At 46.6% G+C, this 22,661-nt stretch overlaps 2 protein-coding genes across 2 annotated transcripts; both read left to right on the forward strand.

Moving 5' to 3' along the window:
- The first annotated feature begins 560 nt into the window (after positions 1-560).
- LOC120017769 (galectin-related protein-like) lies at positions 561-13,305 on the forward strand. The gene is made up of 5 exons (XM_038960742.1): positions 561-672; positions 1,315-1,398; positions 1,587-1,675; positions 9,355-9,541; positions 11,562-13,305. The coding sequence occupies exons 1-5, from the start codon at positions 640-642 to the stop codon at positions 11,703-11,705; spliced, it is 537 nt and encodes a 178-aa protein (XP_038816670.1). The 5' UTR covers positions 561-639; the 3' UTR covers positions 11,706-13,305.
- Positions 13,306-14,407: 1,102 nt separating this feature from the next.
- On the forward strand, positions 14,408-22,661 carry LOC120017859. Its single transcript, XM_038960822.1, has 2 exons — positions 14,408-14,430; positions 16,848-22,661. The coding sequence occupies exons 1-2, from the start codon at positions 14,408-14,410 to the stop codon at positions 20,611-20,613; spliced, it is 3,789 nt and encodes a 1,262-aa protein (XP_038816750.1). The 3' UTR covers positions 20,614-22,661.

A 22,661-nucleotide genomic window follows, 5' to 3' on the forward strand; every position in this document is an offset into this window, starting at 1 on the left:
CTTTCTAAGCAGGGTTTCTCACACACCCAAAGATAGATGGCTGGCACAGACCTTTCATAAACACTGATAAGGAAAGGCTTTGATCAAAAGAGTGCTTGGGTCCGCATTTCACGAAATAATGAGACACACACACATAACCAAGGACAGAGGGCTGACTACGCACACACAAAATCTCCTGCTTAGCTGAACATTTGATAACAAAGAACTTTTGCTATAAGACTCAGAAGGATGACGCCCAGCTCATCAGGACCAATCTGAGAAGACAACAACCTGTCCAGAACCAACCAAAGGACCAGAACTTCCAGACTCAACCTACTTTCTGTGTTGTATAAAATGTCTATACATTCTGTTATCTGGGCTTTTTCTGGAGGTTCTCTATGAGCCGAAGGAACGAGACCGTATACGCTTGTACCAGATATCTTTACTCTTAAATAAAGCTGTCGCTTGTCATACAATTTACCACCTTGTCCGAATCGATCCTTGACCGGCTCGCCCTTCTCCATATCCAATTATCAACAACACCTAGAAATATGTTCACAGAGTCACTGCTGCCACGACGCTGACACATTCCAGGAGAGGAGGACTGGCCGGGCTGCCTCTCTTCTGATAAGCATCCTATGGTATTCTGTACAAGTCAAGATGGCGGTGTCGGCAACGGAAAAGGACGCAATAGTGAGTATTACAATTTTCAGGAAAACAGCGGTTTGCTCGGAATTTGTTGTTTTCTATATCTGCGCGTAAAACGGTTAAACGTGTCATTTGTTGGAGAGCTATAATTTACGTCATCATGAAGTCTCTATGATCGTGGGGAGTAATATGGCAATAGGCTGTCCGTGCATTCCCAAGCACAGCCCGAGCCGACCTCTGATGTGGGCGCGGAACAAATTCAATATGATTCTGCATGATAAAATGTATCTTAAAATGTATCTGTGTGGTGCTCACCTAGGTCGTTTGACCCATACGTTGCTACTATAGTAGCAGCGTTGCATTACCTCTCGTTATCACTGTACAATGTGGGCTGTCTATGTGCGAGTTGGTGGTAATGACCGACCGTTCTCACAGGTCTTACGCGCTCTAGTCTACAACATGACAGATGTTTTGACAGCCATGGGTTTCCCCACCTTGTCATTGTTGAAGAGCGGCATGAGGACCATGCCGTCGGCTTTTTTCAACCGCAGAGAAGACATCTAGAGCAATATGCAGCCTTTTAAAACGCTAGACTACTCAGCCCATTGAGTAGGCTACTATCATTTAGGCTGTACCTGATCAATACGTTGTGTTTTTCTTTCCCTTTTGTCTCTGGTGGTTTTGAAGAAGACTGAAGATGACCATCACAACGATTCGTTCGGGAACCCCGGGCTTATCTCGCCGGATAGGGAGGACATTGCACGGCTTCTGGTGGGACGATTCATCCTGAAACACCCACGTTAATCAATATATAGGCCTGTGTTATTAATCCGTTATGAAATAATTACCACATCTCCTACCCTGGAGGATGGGGGGGGGGGGCTACAACCGTTTTCTTTGTCCATATTATGTGTTGTGATGATGATGATTTATAATAAAATGTTGTCTCTCAATCGTAGAAGGTGCCGTTCAGCGGCCGCATCAGAGGTGGTATGAGGCCGGGGAAGAAGGTCATTGTCATGGGCATTGTTGATCTGGAGCCAGACAGGTAGGCTAAGACAATAACCTCCACTCATTAGGTCTTAGCTCTGGTCCAGGGTGATATAACCTCCACTCATTAGGTCTTAGCTCTGGCCCATGTCGTTACGTGCAGCTTGCTGATGCTGAGCCTTCAACGTGTTAATTTTTAATTTTACCTTTATTTAACTAGGCAAGTCAGTTAAGAACAAATTCTTATTTTCAATGACGGCCTAGGAACAGTGGGTTAACTGCCTTTTCATTCTTGAAGAAGAGAAGGCGCCCTGGACTAGAGCTAACTAGGTCTGTTTTTCAACTGCACCCTGGCTTATCTGATTGAATGTCATTACCAACTTCTTATCTTTCATACACTGCTTTTTCATTAGATTCTACGTCCCATTCCATTTTAGGTGGAGTTCTGATTCTGTAAGAATGTAGCCTATAGAATGAATTGTTGTGGACCTGTGTATTACATGTTTAATTGGTGAAATGCTGTGTTTTCTATGTTATGTCTGCTGAAGAATGTGAATCTAGCCTCATAAGGAGAGAAAACATGTATTGTAAAAGACAGAATCAAACACAGGCTCAGAAAGGAAAAAGTTCAAAAGAATAGTTTATTATTAGCAGCATGGCAGAAGGCAAAGAAACGGCCTGGGGGAGGTGAAGAGGAGAACTGGAGAACTGTGTGGGTGGGAGTGTTGAGAAAGGATGGCTTTTTCATAATGCAAGGCAGGGTGTTCACCTCCACAGTCAGGCCAGGCTGAGGCAGAGCTTGTCTGTCTCCCGAATGGCACCCTGTTCCCTATGTAGGCCACTAGGGCTACATTGGCCCTCATCAAACGTAGTGTGCTACAAAGGGAATAGTGTGCCAGTTGGGACACAATGCTTGTTGAGACATTTTAGGGTGTGTCCTTTATAGGCCTCAATAGAAACTAATGGTCAGTTTAAAAACACATTTAGTGACATCAGTTTTAAATGCCTGTTCTAAAGTTCATGGAGATGTCAACATGCTGCTCCTCCAGATGCAGAACATAATGACAACAGTTATATGGTGTTTCTCCTACAACACTACGTCCCTATAGACCCTCCTCGATGTCCCCTACAGACACCACGTCCCTATAGACCCTCCTCTATGTCCCCGACAGCACCACGTCCCTATAGACCCTCCTCTATGTCCCCTACAGACACCACGTCCCTATAGACCCTCCTCTATGTCCTCTACAGCACCACGTCCCTATAGGCCCTCTATGTCCCCTAAAGACACCACGTCCCTATAGACCCTCCTCTATGTCCCCTACAGACACCACGTCCCTATAGGCCCTCCTCTATGTACCCTACAGCACCACGTCCCTATAGACCCTCCTCTATGTCCCCTACAGACACCATGTCCCTATAGGCCCTCCTCTATGTCCCCTACAGCACCACGTCCCTATAGGCCCTCCTCTATGTCCACTACAGCACCACGTACCTATAGGCCCTGCACTATGTCCTCTACAGCACCACGTCCCTATAGGCCCTCCTCTATGTCCCCTACAGCACCACGTACCTATAGGCCCTCCTCTATGTCCACTACAGCACCACGTCCCTATAGGCCCTCTATGTCCCCTACAGACACCACGTCCCTATAGAGCCTCTATGTCCCCTACAGACACCACGTCCCTATAGGCTCTCCTCTATGTCCCCTACAGACACCACGTCCCTATAGACCCTGCACTATGTCCCCTACAGCACCACGTCCCTATAGACCCTCCTCTATGTCCCCTACAACACCACGTCCCTATAGGCTCTCCTCTATGTCCCCTACAGACACCACGTCCCTATAGACCCTGCACTATGTCTCCTACAACACCACGTCCCTATAGGCTCTCCTCTATGTCCCCTACAGACACCACGTCCCTATAGACCCTCCTCTATGTCCCCTACAACACCACGTCCCTATAGGCCCTCCTCTATGTCCCCTACAGACACCACGTCCCTATAGACCCTCTATGTCCCCTACAGACACCACGTCCCTATAGGCCCTGCACTATGTCCCCTACAGACACCACGTCCCTATAGGCCCTCCTCTATGTCCCCTACAGACACCACGTCCCTATAGACCCTCCTCTATGTCCCCTACAACACCACGTCCCTATAGGCTCTCCTCTATGTCCCCTACAGACACCACGTCCCTATAGACTCTGCACTATGTCTCCTACAACACCACGTCCCTATAGGCCCTCCTCTATGTCCCCTACAGACACCACGTCCCTATAGACCCTGCACTATGTCTCCTACAACACCACGTCCCTATAGGCTCTCCTCTATGTCCCCTACAGACACCACGTCCCTATAGACCCTCCTCTATGTCCCCTACAACACCACGTCCCTATAGGCTCTCCTCTATGTCCCCTACAGACACCACGTCCCTATAGACCCTCCTCTATGTCCCCTACAACACCACGTCCCTATAGGCTCTCCTCTATGTCCCCTACAGCACCACGTCCCTATAGGCCCTGCACTATGTCCCCTACAGCACCACGTCCCTATAGGCCCTCCTCTATGTCCCCTACAGCACCACGTCCCTATAGACCCTCCTCTATGTCCCCTACAGACACCACGTCCCTATAGGCTCTCCTCTATGTCCCCTACAGACACCACGTCCCTATAGGCCCTCCTCTATGTCTCCTACAGCACCACGTCCCTATAGGCCCTGCACTATGTCCCCTAAAGACACCACGTCCCTATAGGCCTCCTCTATGTCCCCTACAGCACCACGTCCCTATAGACCCTCCTCTATGTCCCCTACAGACACCACGTCCCTATAGGCCCTGCACTATGTCCCCTAAAGACACCACGTCCCTATAGACCCTCCTCTATGTCCCCTACAGCACCACGTCCCTATAGACCCTCCTCTATGTCCCCTACAGACACCACGTCCCTATAGGCCCTGCACTATGTCCCCTAAAGACACCACGTCCCTATAGGCCTCCTCTATGTCCCCTACAGCACCACGTCCCTATAGACCCTCCTCTATGTCCCCTACAGCACCACGTCCCTATAGACCCTCCTCTATGTCCCCTACAACACCACGTCCCTATAGGCTCTCCTCTATGTCCCCTACAGACACCACGTCCCTATAGACCCTGCACTATGTCCCCTACAACACCACGTCCCTATAGGCCCTCCTCTATGTCCCCTACAGACACCACATCCCTATAGACCCTGCACTATGTCCTCTACAGACACCACGTCCCTATAGGCCCTCCTCTATGTCCCCTACAGCACCACGTCCCTATAGACCCTCCTCTATGTCCCCTACAGCACCACGTCCCTATAGACCCTCCTCTATGTCCCCTACAACACCACGTCCCTATAGGCTCTCCTCTATGTCCCCTACAGACACCACGTCCCTATAGACCCTGCACTATGTCCCCTACAACACCACGTCCCTATAGGCCCTCCTCTATGTCCCCTACAGACACCACATCCCTATAGACCCTGCACTATGTCCTCTACAGACACCACGTCCCTATAGGCCCTCCTCTATGTCCCCTACAGCACCACGTCCCTATAGACCCTGCACTTTGTCTCCTACAGCACCACGTCCCTATAGACCCTCCTCTATGTCCCCTACAGCACCACGTCCCTATAGGCCCTGCACTATGTCCCCTACAGACACCACGTCCCTATAGGCTCTCCTCTATGTCCCCTACAGCACCACGTCCCTATAGGCCCTGCACTATGTCTCCTACAGACACCACGTCCCTATAGGCCCTCCTCTATGTCCCCTAAAGACACCACGTCCCTATAGGCCCTCCTCTATGTCCAATACAGCACCACGTCCCTATAGACCCTGCACTATGTCCCCTACAGCACCACGTCCCTATAGGCCCTCCTCTATGTCCCCTACAGCACCACGTCCCTATAGGCCCTCTATGTCCCCTACAGACACCACGTCCCTATAGACCCTGCACTATGTCCCCTACCGACACCATGTCCCTATAGGCCCTCCTCTATGTCCCCTACAGCACCATGTCCCTATAGGCCCTCTATGTCCCCTACAGCACCACGTCCCTATAGGCCCTCCTCTATGTCCCCTACAGACACCACGTCCCTATAGGCCCTCCTCTATGTCCCCTACAGCACCACGTCCCTATAGACCCTCCTCTATGTCCCCTACAGCACCACATCCCTATAGACCCTCCTCTATGTCCCCTACAGCACCACGTCCCTATAGACCCTCCTCTATGTCCCCTACAGACACCACGTCCCTATAGGCCCTGCACTATGTCTCCTACAGACACCACGTCCCTATAGGCCCTCTATGTCCCCTACAGCACCACGTCCCTATAGGCCCTCCTCTATGTCCACTACAGCACCACGTCCCTATAGACCCTGCACTATGTCCCCTACAGACACCACGTCCCTATAGGACCTCCTCTATGTCCCCTACAGCACCACGTCCCTATAGGCCCTCCTCTATGTCCCCTACAACACCACGTCCCTATAGGCCCTCCTCTATGTCCCCTACAGCACCACGTCCCTATAGGCCCTCCTCTATGTCCCCTACAGCACCACGTCCCTATAGGCCCTCCTCTATGTCCCCTACAACACCACGTCCCTATAGGCCCTCCTCTATGTCCCCTACAGCACCACGTCCCTATAGGCCCTCTATGTCCCCTACAGCACCACGTCCCTATAGGCCCTCCTCTATGTCCCCTACAGCACCACGTCCATATAGGCCCTCCTCTATGTCCCCTACAGACACCACGTCCCTATAGGCCCTCCTCTATGTCGCCTACAGCACCACGTCCCTATAGGCCCTCCACTATGTCCCTATAGGCCCTCCTATGTCCCCTACAGCATCATGTCCCTATAGGCCCTCCTCTATGTCCCCTACAGCATCATGTCCCTATAGGCCCTCCTATGTCCCCTACAGCATCATGTCCCTATAGACCCTCCTATGTCCCCTCCTCTCTGTCCCTTACGGCTCCATTACCATTGTCCCATAGGCCCGCCTCTCTGTCCCTTACGGCTCCATTACCATTGTCCCTATAGGCCCTCCTCTCTGTCCCTTACAGCTCCATTACCATTGTCCCTATAGGCCCTCCTCTCTGTCCCTTACAGCTCCATTACCATTGTCCCTATAGGCCCTCCTCTCTGTCCCTTACAGCTACATTACCATTGTCCCCATAGGCCAGCCTCTCTGTCCCTTACAGCTCCATTACCATTGTCCCCATAGGCCCTCCTCTCTGTCCCTTACAGCTCCATTACCATATGCTCTTCCTTTATGTCCCCTCATGTAACAGAGTTAGCTTCCTAACCTCACTGCCCAGCTTGAAATGTCGAATTGGTTAATTTTCTGTTGCATATTTGGCTAAGACGTTCTTAAGCGGGCGGTCCTGTTTGTTTGCAAGGCAGAGGATCCCTGTTTCAATCCCACTAACAGACAGGCTGCCCTAGGGCTCCCACTAACGGACAGGTTATCCTAGGGCTCCCACTAAGGGACAGGTTATCCTAGGGCTCCCACTAACGGACAGGTTATCCTAGGGCTCCCACTAAGGGACAGGTTATCCTAGGGCTCCCACTAACGGACAGGTTATCCTAGGGCTCCCACTAAGGGACAGGTTATCCTAGGGCTCCCACTAAGGGACAGGTTATCCTAGGGCTCCCACTAACGGACAGGTTATCCTAGGGCTCCCACTAAGGGACAGGTTATCCTAGGGCTCCCACTAAGGGACAGGTTATAGTATGGCTCCCACTAAGGGACAGGTTACCTAGGGCTCCCACTAAGGGACAGGTTATCCTAGGGCTCCCACTAAGGGACAGGTTACCTAGGGCTCCCACTAAGGGACAGGTTACCTAGGGCTCCCACTAAGGGACAGGTTATCCTAGAGCTCCCACTAAGGGACAGGTTATCCTAGGGCTCCCACTAAGGGACAGGTTATCCTAGGGCTCCCACTAACGGACAGGTTATCCTAGGGCTCCCACTAAGGGACAGGTTATCCTAGGGCTCCCACTAAGGGACAGGTTATCCTAGGGCTCCCACTAAGGGACAGGTTATCCTAGGGCTCCCACTAACGGACAGGTTATCCTAGGGCTCCCACTAAGGGACAGGTTATCCTAGGGCTCCCACTAAGGGACAGGTTATCCTAGGGCTCCCACTAAGGGACAGGTTATCCTAGGGTTCCCACTAAGGGACAGGTTACCTAGGGCTCCCACTAAGGGACATGCTGCCTAGGGCTCCCACTAAGGGACAGGTTACCTAGGGCTCCCACTAAGGGACAGGTTATCCTATGGCTCCCACTAAGGGACAGGCTGCCTAGGGTTCCCACTAAGGGACAGGTTGCCTAGGGTTCCCACTAAGAGACAGGTTGCCTAGAGCTCCCACTAAGGGACAGGTTGCCTAGGGCTCCCACTAAGGGACAGGTTACCTAGGGCTCCCACTAAGGGACAGGGTGCCCTAGGGCTCCCACTAAGGGACAGGCTGCCCTAGGGCTCCCACTAAGGGACAGGTTATCCTAGGGCTCCCACTAAAGGACAGGTTACCTAGGGCTCCCACTAAGGGACAGGTTATCCTAGGGCTCCCACTAAGGGACAGGTTACCTAGGGCTCCCACTAAGGGACAGGTTATCCTAGGGCTCCCACTAAGGGACAGGTTATCCTAGGGCTCCCACTAAGGGACAGGTTATCCTAGGGCTCCCACTAAGGGACAGGTTGTCCTAGGGCTCCCACTAAGGGACAGGTTACCTAGGGTTCCCACTAAGGGACAGGTTACCTAGGGCTCCCACTAAGGGACATGCTGCCTAGGGCTCCCACTAAGGGACAGGTTACCTAGGGCTCCCACTAAGGGACAGGCTGCCTAGGGTTCCCACTAAGGGACAGGCTGCCTAGGGCTCCCACTAAGGGACAGGTTGCCTAGGGCTCCCACTAAGGGACAGGTTGCCTAGGGCTCCCACTAAGGGACAGGTTACCTAGGGCTCCCACTAAGGGACAGGTTACCTAGGGCTCCCACTAAGGGACAGGCTGCCCTAGGGCTCCCACTAAGGGACAGGTTACCTAGGGCTCCCACTAAGGGACAGGTTACCTAGGGCTCCCACTAAGGGACAGGTTACCTAGGGCTCCCACTAAGGGACAGGTTACCTAGTGAACCCACTAAGGGACAGGTTACCTAGGGCTCCCACTAAGGGACAGGTTACCTAGGGCTCCCACTAAAGGACAGGTTACCTAGGGCTCCCACTAAGGGACAGGTTACCTAGGGCTCCCACTAAGGGACAGGTTACCTAGTGAACCCACTAAGGGACAGGTTACCTAGGGCTCCCACTAAAGGACAGGTTACCTAGGGCTCCCACTAAGGGACAGGTTACCTAGGGCTCCCACTAAGGGACAGGTTACCTAGGGCTCCCACTAAGGGACAGGTTACCTAGTGAACCCACTAAGGGACAGGTTACCTAGTGAACCCACTAAGGGACAGGTTAACTAGGGCTCCCACTAAGGGACAGGTTAGCCTAGGGCTCCCACTAAAGGACAGGTTACCTAGGGCTCCCACTAAAGGACAGGTTACCTAGGGCTCCCACTGAGGGACAGGTTACCTAGTGAACCCACTAAGGGACAGGTTACCTAGTGAACCCACTAAAGGACAGGTTACCTAGGGTAAAAAGGGATATTGTTAAACCAGCTCAGTGACACCTATTTCTTTTTTCTTCTTTACGTTTCTTTCTGTCTCAGCTTTGACGTCAGCCTGACTTGCGGCCGCGGCACAGAGAAGGAGGAGCCACAGCCGGATGTGGCCCTGAAACTCAGCGCTCGATTCGCCGAGCGCCAGTTTCTGCGTAACTCCTGCGTCTCGGGAAAATGGAGCGAGGAGGAGAAGTCTATCGACTACTTCCCCTTCATCCCTGACCAGCCCTTCAGGGTACCTGTTACACTTATCCTAACCCCTAAACTCTAATCCTAATCCTAATCCTAATCCTAATCCTAACCCCTAACCCTAACTGGACCAGGCCTTCAAGATACCATAACACTCCACTCTCTTTTTAAATTCTAACCCCTAACCCGACCATCCCTTCAGGGTACCAAGAACACTTCACGTTCTTATCCAACTTGTCCCAAATGGCACCTCATCCCCTTTCTAGTAGACTTCCTTTGACCAGAGCCCTATGGGGTCACAGTTAACTAGGGTCTTAACTTCATGATAATTGGCCTTCCACCCTTCTCTATCTCATACACTCCCTCGCTCTAACACTCTGACTTCTCTTTAGTTGCTGTGATATGATTCAGTACAGACGTTATGTAAAGATATAGACCAGTGATGTGATATGATTCAGTACAGACGTTATGTAAAGATATAGCCCAGTGATGTGATATGATTCAGTACAGACGTTATGTAAAGATATAGCCCAGTGATGTGATATGATTCAGTACAGACGTTATGTAAAGATATAGCCCAGTGATGTGATATGATTCAGTACAGACGTTATGTAAAGATATAGCCCAGTGATGTGATATGATTCAGTACAGACGTTATGTAAAGATATAGCCCAGTGATGTGATATGATTCAGTACAGACGTTATGTAAAGATATAGCCCAGTGATGTGATATGATTCAGTACAGACGTTATGTAAAGATATAGCCCAGTGATGTGATATGATTCAGTACAGACGTTATGTAAAGATATAGCCCAGTGATGTGATATGATTCAGTACAGACGTTATGTAAAGATATAGCCCAGTGATGTGATATGATTCAGTACAGACGTTATGTAAAGATATAGCCCAGTGATGTGATATGATTCAGTACAGACGTTATGTAAAGATATAGCCCAGTGATGTGATATGATTCAGTACAGACGTTATGTAAAGATATAGACCAGTGATGTGATATGATTCAGTACAGACGTTATGTAAAGATATAGCCCAGTGATGTGATATGATTCAGTACAGACGTTATGTAAAGATATAGCCCAGTGATGTGATATGATTCAGTACAGACGTTATGTAAAGATATAGCCCAGTGATGTGATATGATTCAGTACAGACGTTATGTAAAGATATAGCCCAGTGATGTGATATGATTCAGTACAGACGTTATGTAAAGATATAGCCCAGTGATGTGATATGATTCAGTACAGACGTTATGTAAAGATATAGCCCAGTGATGTGATATGATTCAGTACAGACGTTATGTAAAGATATAGCCCAGTGATGTGATATGATTCAGTACAGACGTTATGTAAAGATATAGCCCAGTGATGTGATATGATTCAGTACAGACGTTATGTAAAGATATAGCCCAGTGATGTGATATGATTCAGTACAGACGTTATGTAAAGATATAGCCCAGTGATGTGATATGATTCAGTACAGACGTTATGTAAAGATATAGCCCAGTGATGTGATATGATTCAGTACAGACGTTATGTAAAGATATAGCCCAGTGATGTGATATGATTCAGTACAGACGTTATGTAAAGATATAGCCCAGTGATGTGATATGATTCAGTACAGACGTTATGTAAAGATATAGCCCAGTGATGTGATATGATTCAGTACAGACGTTATGTAAAGATATAGCCCAGTGATGTGATATGATTCAGTACAGACGTTATGTAAAGATATAGCCCAGTGATGTGATATGATTCAGTACAGACGTTATGTAAAGATATAGCCCAGTGATGAGGAACACACATTGTTCCTTGTTGTGGTTTTATTGTAAAGCAGGCTCCAGTCACACATTTGTCAGAGGATGTGGTTTAGAGATGGTTAGAGATAGCATAAGTGATAAGTTATGCAAAAGCTAACAAGCTCTCTTTCATTTGGAGAAAGAACCACATGGCCACATAATGTGACTTGGTTTAGAAATGGGGTGTTTTATTCTATTCTCTTTCTCTACTTGCCTTTTCTCTTTCTCCATCTCTCTCTCTCTATCTATCCAGATCGAGATCCACTGCGAGCACACGCGCTTCCGGATATTTGTGGACGGAAACCCGCTCTTTGACTTTTTTCACAAAGTGAAATCTTTGCCGTCCATCGATACAGTGAGGATAGAAGGGGGTCTACAGATCACCAAGCTAGGTTAACCAACCCAGCTGCCATGCCAGTGTGTGACACAACAAGAACTCAATACAGGTGAACACACACACCTGTTACTACAATACCCACAATGCAACACTGCAGCGACAGTGGGCCTAGCGCTTTGGAAAGGCCTCGCCCATCCCGGGTTTGGTTCTGCCGTCACTCCTCTTCTTCTTTCCCCTTTATCTTGTCATGTCTCAACCAAGATCTGACATTATTGTGACCTTCCTAATTGTTGGTTGAATGGTTGCAATGCAACGCAGCTCTGTGTGTTTTTGTTCTGAAAGAATTCCTTTGTTTTCTTCCTCAGTTCTGTGTGTGTCAGGGATCTCACAATATAAACGCCTGCTCATGGTTACCAAGCATCCTATGGGGATTTTGCTGAGAGAGGGGGCCCTATTCCAAATGTAATAGTGCACTGCTTTTTGGGCACTATTGGGCAATAGAGTGCTATTTGAGATACAACCGTAGAGCACTCAAAAGTATTTGCTTTCATGTGGAGAAATCCTACAATTCTCAGGAGGTTTCTCAGGAATCAACACTATTTATCACGTATAACATCATCACTGTAAATGAGGGTTATTTCGTGAGGTTGACAAGCTCAGTATTATGGGAGCTTCCATTTTTGCACTCCCTCCCTGTTCTTGAATTGGGTTTTATTGGTTGGTTGGTTGTCATGGTTATTGGCATCCTAACTCAATGACCTACATACAGAAGTTGCAATCTAAATTGCATTCTATTCCCTATATAGTACACTACTTTGATCAGGGCCCATTGGTCTCTGGCCAAAAGTATTGCACTACGTAGGGAATAGGGTGCCATTTGGAAAGGGAAATGAGGATTATATTGTGGAGTCTCGGCAAGATGTACCGTAGCAGCTTTTTGATTGAAATGTCTTGTAACTGTATGCAATGTATTAATGGTGGTTCTTACTCACAGTTTCAGTTCATTGCAACCATTCTCCTCCTGTAGATATAGATATTGCACTGACATAGAGCTACATGGTAGTGAATAGAATGTATAGTTCATTTGGAGCTTCGTTTACATTACTTATTTAACAGTGATGAACGATTGGTTCATTTAAAGGGGTAGTTCACCACAAAATCCAAGTTTATCAGATGTGTTTTATACCTCAACTGTTCTGTGTGGAGCTAATAAACTGGAATTAGAGGTGCCAATCTTTCCTATTCATTTGGGTTTTAGATGAGATCTGTAGGTTTCTCCAAAGGCTCACAGCAGAGTCTAGACACGTGGTGTGAAACACAACACAACACAACACGCAGTGTGAAATATGGACTCAGATGGTCTTTCTAGACTTGAAAACATCCTAGCAAATGTTATCTTGGAGTGAACTATCCCTTTAAGGAGTTTTTTTAACTGGACTCTGACTTGTAAATGAAGAAAAACCCCATAGTGAAAACACACGCAGCGAAGGCCAGCCTAAACAACCATTCCACCCAAACCTCACTATCACAGACCAGATTATTACTGTATATGCAAATAGTGGATTCTCTTCCACACTTGAGCATTTTTTTAAACCAGGATCGTATTCATTAGTGCACACCGAAGTGAAATGTTTTGCCCAAAATAAAAAACAGTTGACCCGAAACTGTAACCGGTACCTCTTGAAGTTTACAGACTGTTCCGTTAGCTAGCGGTTAGCGATTAGCGATTAGCGGTTGATTGTTGTGAAGAATAGGAATAAAGGCTGATGGTGTTATGAATGTACAGCAGCCATGTTTTTCTATGGTAGCATACCCACTGGGCACAGACGTCAGTTCAACGTCTAGTTTTGATTTACATTTGGTTGAGTTGTCAACTAACGTGAAATCAACAAAGAATTTCACCATGTCATTGGATTTAGGTTAAACGTTGGGTTAAAAAAGAATCCTTATGTTGATGACTTTTTGCAAATCCAATCAGTTTTCCACATTGATTCAATGTCATCACAAATACTTTTTTGGTTGTTGAAATGACGTGGAAACAACATTGATTCAACCAATTTCCGCATCTGAAATGGCACCTTACACTCCTAGAAAAAAAGGTGCTATCTGCCTGGAACCAAAAAGGGTTCTCCTATGGGGACAGCAGAAGAGCCCTTTTGGAATGCTTTTTGCTAAGAGTGTATTACCTATTTAGTGCACTACTTTGGACCAGTGCCCAACACTTCATCAACACACAGAGCTACTACTGTTCACCAATAACTGTCATATGACTCAGTGGTTTAGTGGAGCATCATATGACTCAGTGGTTTAGTGGAGCATCATATGACTCAGTGGTTTAGTGGAGCATCATATGACTCAGTGGTTTAGTGGAGCATCATATGACTCAGTGGTTTAGTGGAGCATCATATGACTCAGTGGTTTAGTGGAGCATCGTATGACTCAGTGGTTTAGTGGAGCATCATATGACTCAGTGGTTTAGTGGAGGCTAAATTCACGTGATCGCAGCTTACACACCATTTATATTCTGCGTAAGCATTTACCCACCTATTGCAGAATAATGCTTTGAAAATATTTATAAAGCGTTACTTTACTCACCACAACCAGGGATCAGAGTTTACCCACCTGCTGTTATGTACCACTACATCACTGATATGCCTCTAACAACACACTGCCCCATGTCTATGGCCCAATGCATCTCTCTGTCTCTATGGACCCACTGCATCTCTCTCTCGCTCTTTCGAAACCAAGCCAGGAGAGCAAGAATGGGGCACACGGACATCACATGGTGCCTAGGGGAGCTATTGTGCTCCATCAAAGCTCTCTATTGTCTCTTACTGGGCTTAGTTGTTGGATCTCTCCTTCTCTATATTGTCTCTTACTGGGCTTAGTTGTTGGATCTCTCCTTCTCTATATTGTCTCTTACTGGGCTTAGTTGTTGGATCTCTCCTCCTCTATATTGTCTTTTACTGGGCTTAGTTGTTGGATCTCTCCTCCTCTATATTGTCTCTTACTGGGCTTAGTTGTTGGATCTCTCCTCCTCTATATTGTCTTTTACTGGGCTTAGTTGTTGGATCTCTCCTTCTCTATATTGTCTTTTACTGGGCTTAGTTGTTGGATCTCTCCTTCTCTATATTGTCTCTTACTGGGCTTAGTTGTTGGATCTCTCCTTCTCTATATTGTCTCTTACTGGGCGTGGTTGTTGGACCTCTCCTTCTCTATATTGTCTTTTACTGGGCTTAGTTGTTGGATCTCTCCTTCTCTATATTGTCTCTTACTGGGCTTAGTTGTTGGATCTCTCCTCCTCTATATTGTCTTTTACTGGGCTTAGTTGTTGGATCTCTCCTCCTCTATATTGTCTCTTACTGGGCTTAGTTGTTGGATCTCTCCTTCTCTATATTGTCTCTTACTGGGCTTAGTTGTTGGATCTCTCCTCCTCTATATTGTCTCTTACTGGGCTTAGTTGTTGGATCTCTCCTTCTCTATATTATCTCTTACTGGGCTTAGTTGTTGGATCTCTCCTCCTCTATATTGTCTCTTACTGGGCTTAGTTGTTGGATCTCTCCTTCTCTATATTGTCTCTTACTGGGCTTAGTTGTTGGATCTCTCCTCCTCTATATTGTCTCTTACTGGGCTTAGTTGTTGGATCTCTCCTTCTCTATATTATCTCTTACTGGGCTTAGTTGTTGGATCTCTCCTTCTCTATATTGTCTCTTACTGGGCTTAGTTGTTGGAGGGAGTGCTCATTCTTCGGTTGCCCCTACATAATGCACAACTTTGACCCTAACTTTAACCCTAACCCAAGACACGTTTGACCCTAAGTGCACTACTTTTGACCAGAGCCCAATGTATGGAATAGGGTGCCATTTGGGATGCAGATTTCCTGTTGGGAGCAAGTCAGCTCTGAGTTGTAGATGAGTAGGGAGGGATTTAGGATTAAAGGTGCTACACAGGATTTAAAAAAAATAGCATTGTAATAGTGGAATGATAGTGTTTCACAGTATTACTTACCTGGCTGTGATAATTGCCTATTGATTTCTCCCATTGGAGAGGCATCTGTTGTCAAAATGGGAAAGCTGTTTTGACTTTGTGGCTGTGTTATCTATTTAAAATCGGGTCAAGTGGCCAATGTAGAAATCGCTCTGTAATTTCTTGATTAAAAAAATTCTACACTGTTCGCTCAATTTCAGTTTATGTGAGAAAACAAGCACTGAATAGTGTCGGGCAGGGCAGGGTATTCAACTCTGACCCTACGAGGTCCAGAGCCTGCTGGTTTTCTGTTCTACCTGATCATTAATATCACCCACCTGGTGTCCCAAAAAAAAGCAGTGGAACTGGCTTTGAGGTTGAGTTTGAGGGGTGTTGCTAAACATATGTTCAATAATAAAACATATATAGTATTTCCAGCTGTTTGAAGCTGCTGGACCAAAACAGAAAGTAAAAGGCTCAGTTGTGAGTCTCCTCCATGTTACGGAGAAATGGGATTTTGGGGGTGTAGCACCTTTAAGTCATGATAACTTTGAAGGTTGAGGGGTTGGTTGTTTGGTGTTTATTTTCTTTGCTGTAGTCAGACATCCCTCTGTACAGTGCTTCAAATGGTCTCTTCCTTGGTTTACCCCTGTAAGATGCTTCAAATGGACCCTTCCTTGGTTTAACCCTGTAACATTCTTCAAATGGTCCCTTCCTTGGTTTAACCCTGTAAGATGCTTCAAATGGTCCCTTCCTTGGTTTACCCCTGTAATGTGCTTCAAATGGACCCTTCATTGGTTTTGCCCAGATAGGCCACTGCACTGACTGAACCCTGTACAGTGCATCACATTCAGCATGGGGGGATAGTGAATGGTTGGTAATGAATGTGTGTGTGCTATATCAGACGTTCGGTCTCTGAACATCATTACAGTAAGAAATCCATGACAATATTCTGTAGGATGCAGAATTGTTCAGTAGGCTACATATGCACAGGTCTTTCTTTTCTGTAAGAGAGCAATAACTTCATCCTCTCTGTCTTTTTCTCCTGGATGGTCACACAGGGTTTTCCTGAGGTACTAAGATAGAGAACTTTTTTTGTTGCATGACAGGCACTCATTTCCATAAGGAAACTACAGTAGGCTATTAGGAAGGCAATACGGAGGACAGAGAGAGAGTTTGTATGCACCAGCCCAATGCACTGACCTCAACAGTATTGTATCCTTAATGTTGTATTAGGCTGAGTCTGGGTGTGTTTCGGGTGGCTGATTTCATTGTCGGTGCTGATCTGGCTGTAGTGAGTGGGAAACCATCCCTAGTGAAACCACAACTTCTGGCTGTAGTGAGTGGGAAACCATCCCTAGTGAAACCACAACTTCTGGCTGTAGTGAGTGGGAAACCATCCCTAGTGAAACCACAACTTCTGGCTGTAGTGAGTGGGAAACCATCCCTCGTGAAACCACAACTTCTGGCTGTAGTGAGTTGGAAACCATCCCTAGTGAAACCACAACTTCTGGCTGTAGTGAGTTGGAAACCATCCCTAGTGAAACCACAACTTCTGGCTGTAGTGAGTTGGAAACCATCCCTCGTGAAACCACAACTTCTGGCTGTAGTGAGTGGGAAACCATCCCTAGTGAAACCACAACTTCTGGCTGTAGTGAGTTGGAAACCATCCCTAGTGAAACCACAACTTCTGGCTGTAGTGAGTTGGAAACCATCCCTCGTGAAACCACAACTTCTGGCTGTAGTGAGTGGGAAACCATCCCTAGTGAAACCACAACTTCTGGCTGTAGTGAGTTGGAAACCATCCCTAGTGAAACCACAACTTCTGGCTGTAGTGAGTTGGAAACCATCCCTAGTGAAACCACAACTTCTGGCTGTAGTGAGTTGGAAACCATACCTCGTGAAACCACAACTTCTGGCTGTAGTGAGTGGGAAACCATCCCTAGTGAAACCACAACTTCTGGCTGTAGTGAGTTGGAAACCATCCCTAGTGAAACCACAACTTCTGGCTGTAGTGAGTTGGAAACCATCCCTCGTGAAACCACAACTTCTGGCTGTAGTGAGTGGGAAACCATCCCTAGTGAAACCACAACTTCTGGCTGTAGTGAGTTGGAAACCATCCCTAGTGAAACCACAACTTCTGGCTGTAGTGAGTTGGAAACCAACCCTAGTGAAACCACAACTTCTGGCTGTAGTGAGTTGGAAACCATCCCTAGTGAAACCACAACTTCTGGCTGTAGTGAGTTGGAAACCATCCCTAGTGAAACCACAACTTCTGGCTGTAGTGAGTTGGAAACCATCCCTAGTGAAACCACAACTTCTGGCTGTAGTGAGTGGGAAACCATCCCTCGTGAAACCACAACTTCTGGCTGTAGTGAGTGGGAAACCATCCCTCGTGAAACCACAACTTCTGGCTGTAGTGAGTTGGAAACCATCCCTAGTGAAACCACAACTTCTAGCTGTAGTGAGTTGGAAACCATCCCTAGTGAAACCACAACTTCTGGCTGTAGTGAGTTGGAAACCATCCCTCGTGAAACCACAACTTCTGGCTGTAGTGAGTTGGAAACCATCCCTAGTGAAACCACAACTTCTGGCTGTAGTGAGTGGGAAACCATCCCTCGTGAAACCACAACTTCTGGCTGTAGTGAGTTGGAAACCATCCCTAGTGAAACCACAACTTCTAGCTGTAGTGAGTTGGAAACCATCCCTAGTGAAACCACAACTTCTAGCTGTAGTGAGTTGGAAACCATCCCTCGTGAAACCACAACTTCTGGCTGTAGTGAGTGGGAAACCATCCCTCGTGAAACCACAACTTCTGGCTGTAGTGAGTTGGAAACCATCCCTAGTGAAACCACAACTTCTAGCTGTAGTGAGTTGGAAACCATCCCTAGTGAAACCACAACTTCTGGCTGTAGTGAGTGGGAAACCATCCCTAGTGAAACCACAACTTCTGGCTGTAGTGAGTGGGAAACCATCCCTCGTGAAACCACAACTTCTGGCTGTAGTGAGTTGGAAACCATCCCTAGTGAAACCACAACTTCTGGCTGTAGTGAGTTGGAAACCAACCCTAGTGAAACCACAACTTCTGGCTGTAGTGAGTTGGAAACCATCCCTAGTGAAACCACAACTTCTGGCTGTAGTGAGTTGGAAACCATCCCTAGTGAAACCACAACTTCTGGCTGTAGTGAGTTGGAAACCATCCCTCGTGAAACCACAACTTCTGGCTGTAGTGAGTGGGAAACCATCCCTAGTGAAACCACAACTTCTGGCTGTAGTGAGTTGGAAACCATCCCTAGTGAAACCACAACTTCTGGCTGTAGTGAGTTGGAAACCAACCCTAGTGAAACCACAACTTCTGGCTGTAGTGAGTTGGAAACCATCCCTAGTGAAACCACAACTTCTGGCTGTAGTGAGTTGGAAACCATCCCTAGTGAAACCACAACTTCTGGCTGTAGTGAGTTGGAAACCATCCCTAGTGAAACCACAACTTCTGGCTGTAGTGAGTGGGAAACCATCCCTCGTGAAACCACAACTTCTGGCTGTAGTGAGTGGGAAACCATCCCTCGTGAAACCACAACTTCTGGCTGTAGTGAGTTGGAAACCATCCCTAGTGAAACCACAACTTCTAGCTGTAGTGAGTTGGAAACCATCCCTAGTGAAACCACAACTTCTGGCTGTAGTGAGTTGGAAACCATCCCTCGTGAAACCACAACTTCTGGCTGTAGTGAGTTGGAAACCATCCCTAGTGAAACCACAACTTCTGGCTGTAGTGAGTGGGAAACCATCCCTCGTGAAACCACAACTTCTGGCTGTAGTGAGTTGGAAACCATCCCTAGTGAAACCACAACTTCTAGCTGTAGTGAGTTGGAAACCATCCCTCGTGAAACCACAACTTCTAGCTGTAGTGAGTTGGAAACCATCCCTCGTGAAACCACAACTTCTGGCTGTAGTGAGTGGGAAACCATCCCTCGTGAAACCACAACTTCTGGCTGTAGTGAGTTGGAAACCATCCCTAGTGAAACCACAACTTCTAGCTGTAGTGAGTTGGAAACCATCCCTAGTGAAACCACAACTTCTGGCTGTAGTGAGTGGGAAACCATCCCTAGTGAAACCACAACTTCTGGCTGTAGTGAGTGGGAAACCATCCCTCGTGAAACCACAACTTCTGGCTGTAGTGAGTTGGAAACCATACCTCGTGAAACCACAACTTCTGGCTGTAGTGAGTGGGAAACCATCCCTAGTGAAACCACAACTTCTGGCTGTAGTGAGTTGGAAACCATCCCTAGTGAAACCACAACTTCTAGCTGTAGTGAGTTGGAAACCATCCCTCGTGAAACCACAACTTCTGGCTGTAGTGAGTGGGAAACCATCCCTAGTGAAACCACAACTTCTGGCTGTAGTGAGTTGGAAACCATCCCTAGTGAAACCACAACTTCTGGCTGTAGTGAGTTGGAAATGTCACTCTAGCATCTCTCCTGTGGTTCAGCCTGTTACATGTCACTCTAGCATCTCTCCTGTGGTTCAGCCTGTTACATGTCACTCTAGCATCTCTCCTGTGGTTCAGCCTGTTACATGTCACTCTAGCATCTCTCCTGTGGTTCAGCCTGTTACATGTCACTCTAGCATCTCTCCTGTGGTTCAGCCTGTTACATGTCACTCTAGCATCTCTCCTGTGGTTCAGCCTGTTACATGTCACTCTAGTATCTCGCCTGTGGTTCAGCCTGTTACATGTCACTCTAGCAGCTCTCCTGTGGTTCAGCCTGTTACATGTCACTCTAGCATCTCTCCTGTGGTTCAGCCTGTTACATGTCACTCTAGCATCTCTCCTGTGGTTCAGCCTGTTACATGTCACTCTAGCATCTCTCCTGTGGTTCAGCCTGTTACATGTCACTCTAGCATCTCGCCTGTGGTTCAGCCTGTCAGTTGTGGTCCAGGGGTCAACTTGAGAGGTCACTCACTCCCGTGGCGCTGTATATCCAGGAAGAACGGGGGGGAGAGATAACACAAACACTTCCTGATTCACAACATGGGGCGGGGGCTTATTCCGGAGGGGCACAACAACGTTAACATAGAAATACATTGTGTAGAACAGTCATGACTGTCTGTAATGTGAAATAGGGAATGGTAACCAGTCTATACTTCATATCTCTATCTGCAACGGCCTAGTAAATGGTGCATCCTACTGACTAAGCCCCTAGAAAGGCTTGTTTTGTAACTCTGTGTCTCATGATCCTAACTCCTCTAATAGGACTAGCATTCAAGCAAACATGCAGTACAGAAAAAACGTTACATTGGTCTTTTGCCATAAAAAAACTGCATAAATACTGATTAATCAGTCAATGCTAATTGGAAGAAATCAGGTTTGGATTTGATTGAAATGGGTTACTGTTATTGGATTTGAATGAGATGGTGTATTGCTGGAACACAGGAGCTAGTAGGACTTTTCCACAATGTGAAATACCTGCAGTGCGTGTTTGATTGAACTCAGCCCTTGGGTCTACAGCTGCAGCCTGCCACAACACAAATACCATTCAACCCACTCTGACCTACAATGGCCTCAGAAAAACATGTAAGACTTTATAAAAATAAGACTTTTGGTTTGAACTGAATGTCATTGCTCCCCGATTGTAATCTGATGATGTTAACATGCCTTCGGACTTTGTACATATTTTGAACATGGCCTTGGTTTTTATATGAGAAAATGTGTCTATAAGTGCTTTATAGGCAAAGCGTTTCGGTACGCTTGTGTTGTTGACAGACCTGGGTTGAAATACTATTTGATATCATTTCAAATACTTTATCTTGGCTTGATTGAGCTTGACTGGCACAATGGAACCAATAGAATAGTCACAAGGACTGCAAGCCTCGCCCATCAGGCACTCCAGGCAGACTAGACTAGAGCAAACTCTGAACGTTTTTGAAAGATTTCAAGTAGTAATTGAACCCCGGTCTGGTTGTTAAATACAAGTACTATCTGAGCATATTGTATATCTGAGAAGCCAAGATTATAGGTTTTCCTAGTTTTTGTTTTTAGACTTTACAAAACATGTGAGATGTCTTTTTGTTCTTTCTACCAGCTGTGTTATAGCCTAGTGAAGCATTAAACTGCTGTTGTAAGGAAAAGGACCAAGTCAATGGTTATGTACCAAATGGTACCCTATTCCTTACAAGTGACACTTCTTTTGACCAGAGCTCTATGGACCCTGGTTCAAAGTAGTGTACTACGGTACTTAGGGAATAGGGTGCCATTTGGGATGCAGTTATTATTATTGCTTTTTGGGGAAAGCAAACTGTAGTTATTATGGAGTGTCCTATGTAGGTTAGGTTGTGCTGTTGTTGTTGTTGTGGGTGTACAATTGGGTTTCCCTTTTCATTTATCAAGAGTCAAGAACAAGGAAATGTTCTTCTTTTTTTTAAACAGTGCCTGTTAAATTAAATATTAAAATATGAATGCTTTTGAATTACAAGACTATCTATAAAGTTAGGTTTGACCAAGTTGTTCTCTCACCAATTGACATCAGATGAGGATATAGGATTTAGGATGAGAAGTTTGACCAAATCCAGTTGTGAAGTGTAAAAGAAGCCTGCCTGCTACAACATGTAAAAGGGTTGTTTGTGTCTGATGTAGCTAGTGTTGTCTGTCTGCCTCAGGAAAGAAGAACCCTGGTTAACAGGTTCATTCTCTATTCTGGGTTTTCAACAGAGGATCCTGCATATAACCAGTCCCACAGGAGCAATACAACTCTTTGTCTTCGTCCCAAAGGGCAATCTATTCCTTTATATAGAGCACTACTTTCAACTGGTCAAATGTAGTGCACTATGTAGGGACTAGTGTGTTATTTGGGACACGCAGACTTATTATACACTATTTCCTAACTGAATGACACCAAGTTGAGTCATTCATGGAGAATGTTAACATTGTGCATTAGAGCATGTTTTGTTTGTGTTCATTAAAGGAGTAATTCACTGGTTGTGCTCTCTTCCTCTTCAAACATTTTCCTTTCTCAGGCTTTAGTTAAAACAACTACTTTGTAGACCAATAAACGTGTC

Source organism: Salvelinus namaycush, chromosome 22, assembly GCF_016432855.1.
Source record: "Salvelinus namaycush isolate Seneca chromosome 22, SaNama_1.0, whole genome shotgun sequence".
Taxonomy (NCBI): Eukaryota; Metazoa; Chordata; class Actinopteri; order Salmoniformes; family Salmonidae; genus Salvelinus; species Salvelinus namaycush.

What these genes read in the sequence shown, in the direction of transcription:
- LOC120017859 (XM_038960822.1), top strand. Translation starts at nt 14,408, where the DNA reads ATGGGGCACACGGACATCACATG. An exon ending in GGGCACACGGACATCACATG is followed by an intron (nt 14,431 to 16,847) that starts GTGCCTAGGGGA and finishes ATGTTGTATTAG; the next exon opens with GCTGAGTCTGGGTGTGTTTC.
- LOC120017769 (XM_038960742.1), top strand. Translation starts at nt 640, where the DNA reads ATGGCGGTGTCGGCAACGGAAAAGGACGCAATA. An exon ending in CAACGGAAAAGGACGCAATA is followed by an intron (nt 673 to 1,314) that starts GTGAGTATTACA and finishes GTGGTTTTGAAG; the next exon opens with AAGACTGAAGATGACCATCA. An exon ending in TCCCTGACCAGCCCTTCAGG is followed by an intron (nt 9,542 to 11,561) that starts GTACCTGTTACA and finishes CTATCTATCCAG; the next exon opens with ATCGAGATCCACTGCGAGCA.